The 8,163-nt window shown below is 31.9% G+C and overlaps 3 protein-coding genes across 5 annotated transcripts in view; 2 read left to right on the top strand and 1 right to left on the bottom strand.

The window, feature by feature from the left end:
* Positions 1 to 6: 6 nt before the first annotated feature.
* LOC100633319 (propionyl-CoA carboxylase beta chain, mitochondrial-like) lies at positions 7 to 2,562 on the bottom strand. 3 transcript variants are annotated; one of them, XM_020003253.1, is made up of 11 exons: positions 2,378 to 2,562; positions 2,184 to 2,303; positions 2,068 to 2,136; positions 1,965 to 2,021; positions 1,464 to 1,577; positions 1,299 to 1,359; positions 830 to 937; positions 387 to 454; positions 275 to 325; positions 176 to 217; positions 7 to 121 (listed from the first exon to the last, which is right to left on the bottom strand). In XM_020003253.1, the coding sequence occupies exons 1-8, from the start codon at positions 2,540 to 2,542 to the stop codon at positions 444 to 446; spliced, it is 705 nt and encodes a 234-aa protein (XP_019858812.1). In that variant the 5' UTR covers positions 2,543 to 2,562; the 3' UTR covers positions 7 to 121; positions 176 to 217; positions 275 to 325; positions 387 to 443. The 3 variants fall into 3 exon arrangements, with proteins under 3 accessions (XP_019858812.1, XP_019858811.1, XP_019858813.1); XM_020003252.1 differs by having other exon boundaries at positions 384 to 454; XM_020003254.1 differs by lacking the exon at positions 830 to 937 and having other exon boundaries at positions 384 to 454.
* Positions 2,563 to 2,662: 100 nt separating this feature from the next.
* LOC109587031 (myosin-10-like) lies at positions 2,663 to 8,090 on the top strand. Its single transcript, XM_020003250.1, has 15 exons — positions 2,663 to 2,741; positions 2,794 to 3,071; positions 3,133 to 3,393; positions 3,444 to 3,473; positions 3,541 to 4,107; positions 4,156 to 4,383; positions 4,453 to 4,674; positions 4,956 to 5,144; positions 5,461 to 5,502; positions 5,562 to 5,624; positions 5,668 to 5,745; positions 7,253 to 7,441; positions 7,844 to 7,906; positions 7,965 to 8,040; positions 8,084 to 8,090. Exons 3-15 carry the CDS (start codon positions 3,381 to 3,383, stop codon positions 8,088 to 8,090), a joined length of 1,767 nt encoding a protein of 588 aa, XP_019858809.1. The 5' UTR covers positions 2,663 to 2,741; positions 2,794 to 3,071; positions 3,133 to 3,380.
* A 3-nt stretch (positions 8,091 to 8,093) lies between these two features.
* Positions 8,094 to 8,163, top strand: part of LOC109587033 (uncharacterized) — a 9,080-nt gene continuing 9,010 nt past the window's right edge. The window contains exon 1 of the mRNA XM_020003256.1: positions 8,094 to 8,128. The gene's annotated coding sequence lies outside the window, so the exon portion shown is untranslated. The remainder of the gene's footprint in view (positions 8,129 to 8,163) is intronic.

Genomic DNA, 8,163 nt, shown 5'->3' on the forward strand with positions numbered 1-8,163 from the left:
ACAGCTTCATATACTACATCATCATCATTACTAATACTGTGTCCATTAACAGCATTACATGTACTGTATGCTGGATTAACTTCAGTGAGTAATTGGACATTAGACCTGATGGTATTCTCAACTAGACAATCAATAAAAATAAATAAATAAATTTGTTTTGTTCATACATGTATACCTTGACCATATGCTGGATCATCATCAATAATTACTTCTTGAGCTACTAATAACAATAAAATCAAAACAACTTTAATTTTATTCTTATCTTCATTTTTACCTATTGATACTGATGGACTAACTTCAGTACTAACTACTTCAGTACTAACCACTAAATTAAATATAAATAAAAAATAAAAATAAAAATAAATAATTATTCATTACTCAACTACATTGTAAATACAAAGACAGGACGTCTATTAATTAATCCTTGACCAGTTATAACACCATCACCAGGTATCTATTAATAATAATAATAATAATAATAATAATAATAATAATAATAATAAATAACTTGGTACTACATGTAAGTACATGTAAACCATATAAATCAAGCAATCTGATAGGTCAAATACAAATACATGTACAGACTAGCCTCTATATAATGGACACTGTGTCTCTGTTATACTATTATTTATGTAATAAAAATTTGGGGTGATTTCAGAGCCATTTTTTGAAAAAACCATGGGCTATAGCCTTGGGTATTTTTCAGAATTTTGGCGTTTTCTTAAAATGGCGGTAACTTGAAAAATTGAAGTCAGAATCAGCTCAAACTTTCTACACAGCATAAGGACATCAATATGTATCAGGAAACATTATAATTACTCATGGTTACCTGGTAGAAATCCCGGTACATCAACAAAGGTTATCAGTGGAATACAAAAAGTATCACAGAACCTAACAAACCGAGCACCTTTAACTGATGCATTAATATTCAAACAACCTATTAATAATAATAATAATAATAATAATGATAATAATAATAATAATAATAATAATAATAATAATAATAATAATAATGATAATAATAATAATAATGATAATAATAATAATGATGATGATGATGATAAACTTGGTAGTGTAAGCCATTAATAAACTTAGAATCAAGCAATCTGATTGGTCAATTACAACTACAGACTAGCCTCTATATAATGGACACTTTGAAAGTGTCTCTGTTATACAGAGGTGTCCTTTATGTGGAGGTTATTTTATACAGTAAGGAATGTAATTGGTACACTAGGTGCTGTCCGTTAAATGGAGGTGTACGCTATAGAGAGTGTCCATTAAGAGAGGCTATACTTTACCTGCACAAGGTCCCATTATTAATGATATCTGTGGGACTACTCCTGAGGACATCACATTACGCTATTAATAAAAAAATAATTAAGTAAATAAATAAATAAATAAACAACCAAACAAACAAACAAACAAATAAAAAAATACTAATACTAATACACTAATACACTAACCAGGAAAATGTCAGCGTATCCAGCTAGTGAGTCCACCCCTTCTTGTATCCTGGCACCCCCAGAGTCATTGAGACCAATAATGGGAGCACCTACTGATACTGCCTTATCCATTATCTATTAATAATAATAATAATAATAACACAATTAATTAGGGTAGTACAGGTGAGCCCCACTCAAGCAAACATCATTGAAGAGTGTCTGCTAGTCTACATGTACAGCACCTGAATGTTACCTCCATTAATGAGTATTAGTAGAGATACCAGTACACTGTACCATAACATGCATTACTAATGAAGAATGAGTCTATTGTTCAATATGTCCATTGTAGCCACAAGAGAGTCAAATGGCATAGATATTTAATAGTACAGGATCTATCATTATCTGTTCATAGATCCAGTGCTATATAATGTATAATATTATCATTAACAATTTACTATAGCTTCATCCATTAAATGTTGTACATGTACGTAGTTCATTAATATTCATTATTATTATTATTACCTTACATATCTTACGAGCATGCATACTTGATAGACTACCACCAAATACCGTGAAATCCTATTAATAATAATAATAATAATAATAATAAATTATAATTCATTACTTGACTAAATACAAAGACAGGACGTCCATTAATTAATCCTTGACCAGTTATCACACCATCACCAGGTATCTATTAATAATAATAATATAAAAACCACACCCACCATAATTAATTACCTTATTTTTCGGAGTATTCATATCAAAGTCAGTGCAAGTGTGTTCAACAAATGAATCATATTCAATGAATGAATCATCATCTAATAATAACTGGACCCTCTCTCTTCCTGTCAGTTTACCCTGCAATAAACAACAACAAAAATTATTTTTAAATTTATATATGTATATAAAAACATTATTATTATTTCATTTACTCCTTTGTGTTGTTTGTTAATTCTTTCTTCTCCTCCTCCTAAATGAGCTTGATTTCTTTTATCTTCAATTCTGTTTAAAGTATAATGGCGGGTGGTGGTTATACTAGAGATACGTGAAGGAGTAAATCTGGAGCCAATTGATAACAATCGTCTAATGGTAGCCATCTTGTGTTAGTGGGTGGGGCTGCGATATCGCTATCGCATCATAGATATTAGAGTAAATGAAATTCATTTACTCTAATATCTCCATCTATGATCTGGCCGGATCATTGTCAGCCCAGCCGTGCAGTTCAATAAATGGCTTCTAAGTTTGCTTCTTCTCTCTCTTCTTCTGTACCAGTAGATCCTCCCGATCAACTGACAAGTATATTTAATTCAGTGTTTATTTCTTTTATTAAAATGAAATTATTTAATAGTTACTGATCTACCTGAAGTACTTCAATTACTCAGAAGACACGGTTACGGAGTCAGTTATAATCTTGGTCTTTATCTTGGTCTATCCTCTACTACACTGGATGCTATTAGAAGGAATAGTAAAGAAGATTCTGAGAGGCGTCTACGTGAGTGTCTTACTAAATGGTTACAGAAAGCTGATGATGTACAGAAGACTAAAGGTGTCCTACTATCTATTCATTGGTATCAGCATTGAGGGAAATAGGAGAGAATGGAGTAGCTGATAGAATAGATACGGAGAGTGAGTTTAATGTAAAAATGAATACATCATTTATTTATTTATTTATTTATTTATTGTTCAGTTCATCCTGCTTGTAGAATTTTTGCTCGTTATACCTTAAACCAATCTCTACTTTCTGTATTACATCAGCTGGTTACAGAATTGTGTGGAGCAGAACTTATACAAGAGAGTATCGTCCCACAATATGAACAAGGAGAAGAACTACTGGGTGAAATAAAGGCAGCTGTCTGTAAAGATTATAAAAAACTTGAGACATTTGCTGATATTTTATGTAAATTTACAGCCACTGCTGATATAGGAAGAGCTATCATGAGAGACTACAGTAAGTACATGTATTATAACATATACCAGTAACTAATGATTGGTGTATAGGAGAGATTTATGGGAGTGATGATAAGAATGGTAAGAATTATTTTATGTACACTTTGTATAGATCTACATTTACAACACATCAATTACTTTATTGAAGGGCTCAAGATTTATCTTCCTAAGAGTGTCACTACAGAGCTTTATTTGATGCGATTAAAGCTGGAGGAACCATTTATCATTGTTAGATCAATCATGATGAGCAACCCTCAGTCTTCATCCATTGATGATATCAAACGTGTACTGGGTGGATACAACAAAGGATTAAAGCCTCGGCTAGCTCAGTGTAAAGATGTCCGTAGTATTTTACAATTAGTGCGTGAGAATAGTTCACTTGATGATATTAGGATGCTGGAGGTTCTTGTTAATGAGTTTAATATAGAGGAGGCTATTGCAGTTATTGAGGAATATAAAGGAGCTGTTGAGGAGTTAAAAATGAAACTTCGTCGATTTTTGAAAAAAGAGCTTTTTAAAGTTCCATCACTACTTGACTATATTACAATTATCGTTGATCAAGATACTAGCTATTCAGTACTTAAAGATGTACAGAGACTATCATCAGCTGTATTATCACATTACATGTACATGTATGTCAGAGTAAGTGTCATTAGAGGTGATGGTAGCATGAAGAAACAAGACTCATCCACACAAACAACTGAAGTACCAGCAGGTACATCAATATTATTAATATAATACATAATGTAACTATTGAGTATAGGAACAACAGAAAAGGATGAGGATCAAGCTATGTTGCTACAGGAGAAAGTTGAAAGTATTCAAAAGCAACTAGAGGAAGAAAAGGAACTTCATACAAAAGAGAAATTACAATTTTATGAACCAGTTATAAAGGAATATGAAGAGAGACTAGCAACACTCACTGAACAACAGGAGGAAGTTACTGGAGACTTGAAACACAAGACAGAACAATATGAAGAATTAAGATCAGGTTATAAAGTGATATAAATGTTATTAATAATAATTATTGATTGATACTCCAATCATTATTATATTATAGAGAATGAACTTACTCATAAACAACTGGAGGAACTACAAAAGAAGTTGAAGGAAGAGAAACGAACATCCTCCAGTTTAATGAAACAGAAAAAAATTGCTCTAAGAGAGAAAGAGGAACTACAAATAAAGATTGATGATCTTCAACAAGAACTAGAACTACTGCAGCAAGTCAAAGATCACAAGGAAGTATCAATTCAGTGTGATTACACTATCACTGAATCAGGTAAGTGTGTATGCATGTGTGACATACACATATACATGTACTTCTATACCATGCATATTATTATATTAAACTTAAATGGATATGCTGCCATTAATTTTGTTTATTTATGCTAGGTTTTATGCACTAGCATCATGATTGTAAGTTCAATCCCTTCCTTTTTGCAGTTTTTTATTCTTTTTATACGTTTTTCCCTGTTTAATAATAAAAACCTGGGCTTTTAATTGGGTAAATATGGTGCCTCCACATAATTATTGTTTATTGCCATCCTTGTTATATTATAGACGTACCCACTTCTCATAAACAACTGGAGGAACTACAAAAGAAGTTAAAGGAAGAGATACAAAGATCCTCCAGTTTCATGGAACAGAAACAAACTGCTCCAAGAGAGAAAGAGGAACTGCAAAGAAAGATTGATGATCTTCAACAAGAATTAGAAGTACAGCAAGTCAAAGATCACAAGGAAGTATCAGGTCAGTATGACTATGACACTATCACCCATGCAATCAGGTATATGTGTGTATGTGTGTGTACATGTACATGTTTATGTAGCTTGTGGGGTTTCAATGTTTTCAATATACACATTATTTTATACTACCATATAGGGGTTTTATTTTGTTGGTATAAAATTTCGCAAATCCTACCTTCTGCAGCCATTTTTCCTAGTGTGCCACACCTCTTTTGTGGAATTTAATTTCATGAATTTAATCATGTAATGCAAAATTCGCAAAATTTATTTCCAGTGAAATATAACCCCTATATGGTATTCATTTATACTATTTTTTATAGAGTTACAGAGTGAAATTCAAAATTTTAAAAATGAAAGTGAAAGTATGTACACACCCACACATATTATTAATTACTAGTTAATGACCTCTTCTTATAATTAGAACAAAGGAAAGCATTGATACTGGAGAATGAAAGATTAATGTCATTAATTAAAGATCATAATGGTATACTTATTATTAATAATTATTAATAAATTGTATTGTATAGTACCAGTAGAACAGAAAGAAGAGACTGAGATATTACAAGAGACTGAGACTGTACATACATGTACTTATATCAGTAAAGGTTAGTCCAGTACTCTGAACTGTATCTACTGATAGACCACATGAATGATTGTATGAGGAGGAGTACACTAGTTGATATTAGTAGGTACCATATTTGGAGTATAGGAATTTGTAGTGATTGGTGGGTGGAATTTGTGGCTATACATGTACATGTACATCATAATTGGACTCATGCACATGTATCTATACCGTATAGTTTATATATCTATACCGTATAAATTCAGTTCAACTATGTTGTGCCATCACAAGGTTAGTCCTGTACTATAATAGTACATGGTCAAATTTTGCCAAAATTGAAAAGTAAACAATTCACCATTTTAATAATTTTTTCTAATACATATACATGTTTTATATGTTGCGTTTTAAGTTTGAACTAATTTCAATTAAAATTAGATTTTTTATGAATTTGTAAAGTTGCTCCAAAATCAGACAAAAGTCCCTTTAGAAATACTAACATAGAACATTATAGAGAATATAGAAATACTGTCTAAAGACTTTTCTAGAAGCATTAGAAGGTAGAGAGAACCTTCATAAGTCTTAATAAGAACCCAGTTGTACTTGCAAGGTGGTGAAAACAATTATAGGAATATTTTTACACTGTTATGCTTGTTCTTATCATCTCTATATCATGATGTAGCCGGAGAATTTGGCGATTCAAAACTTAGGTGGTTTTGCATCAAAATTGCTTAAATACATTATTGGGGTCTCTTAATTTGGCAATTTACTATCTTGTCTTTTCTTTAAGCTGCTCGATCCTTCCACAGTCTTGACTGAAATAGTGAGAAATACTGTCATTTTGGCATTTTTTTCAGTATCAGATGCTCATCATGGAATCCACTCATCATTGCCAATTACAGCCGATTTCACTCCACTTGGATGCTCTGTAAACTGCATAATACATGCACATAATATGGAGGGGAGGGATTTACGGATCACACAATAATCCAAGTGGAGTGAAAACTTCTGTTGGATCAATCTGTGAGGCGTCAGTTAACTTTTTTGGGCATGGTTTATTAGGTGCACATGATCCCCACAAAATACGCATTGTTTGAATTTGTGGCTTATGGTATATGGCATGTTGTTGAAGATTACATTTTCACAATTTCACTAATTTGTAATTTACCAAGCTTATCTTCAAGTCCATCAGATGTACATTACAATGATGTTAAGGCCTCCATACACTATGCAACATGTTGTTAGCAACATTTGTGTTTACTTTGATCTTTTAAGCAACATGTTGCCAGAAATAGAAGGCTGTTCTAATTCTGGTTTGAATGCAATTAAAAATCCACTGTATTATTGATGGTTATAATTTTGGCTGTTTTGTTTTGAACCGCCAATCTGCCAAATTTAATTCTCCACCAAATTTTCCAGCTATATGGTATCTTGTATAATTTTTGATTTGATTTTCACAAACTTTATTGCACAATTTAATCTTTACAAATAGCCCTCAAAAATTTTTTGTGCTGTATGTTATTAATGATACTCCAATCATTATTATATTATAGACAATGATCTTACAAATAAACAACTGGAGGAGCTACAAAAGAAGTTAAAGGAAGAGGAACAAACATCCTCCAGGTTCTTGAGACAGAAAGAAGTTGCTCTAAGAGAGAAAAGGGAACTGCAAAGAAAGGTTGATGATCTTCAACAAGAATTAGAACTACAGCAAGTCAAAGATCACAAGGAAGCATCAGGTATGTACACTATCACTGAGTCAGGTATGTGTATGTGTACATGAATGTAGTCTATATGTAAAGGTTATACCATTAAATCATATACCGTACGAGATGATTTATTGGCGGGAGTGAATTTTGTATTGGTGATTTTGTGCCATGTGCCATAATCTGCCATTGAGCATGCTCAGTTTGAAACAAAATGGCTGATTTTGTATTGACGATTTCTTCATAGAACCGCCAATCGCCAGTATTAATTCCTCACCAATAAATCATCTTGTACGGTACACAGCATGCTACGACCTGAAATCATGTGAAATGATTGTTAATGATATTTATTAGGTTTGATATGAAGTGAATGACATTATTGATTGGTATATATTAATTATATATTCATGTACTGTACATTGTCATTCACTGTAGGTTTACATGAATTACCTACTGGACAATATACAATGAATAATGATGAAGAATATGATATTAATGGTATGTTGTTGTTTGTGAAGCTACTGTTTACATGTTTAATAATCATCATTATTTTTAGTAAAAGATTCAAATGATGAAGTTGAGACTGAAATTGAAACTGANAACAAAGAAATGCAAACAACACAAACAAGTATGTAATTATTTATTTATTTATTTATTATCACTTTTATACTTTAGTTCTTGAGAAAGAAATTCAGTTNCACTATCTTGTACCATCACAAGGTTAGTACCTGTACTATTAGTAACGTGCATGTAGT

This window comes from Amphimedon queenslandica, unplaced genomic scaffold (genome assembly GCF_000090795.2).
Source record: "Amphimedon queenslandica unplaced genomic scaffold, v1.1 AMPQUscaffold_12709, whole genome shotgun sequence".
Lineage (NCBI taxonomy): Eukaryota > Metazoa > Porifera > Demospongiae > Haplosclerida > Niphatidae > Amphimedon > Amphimedon queenslandica.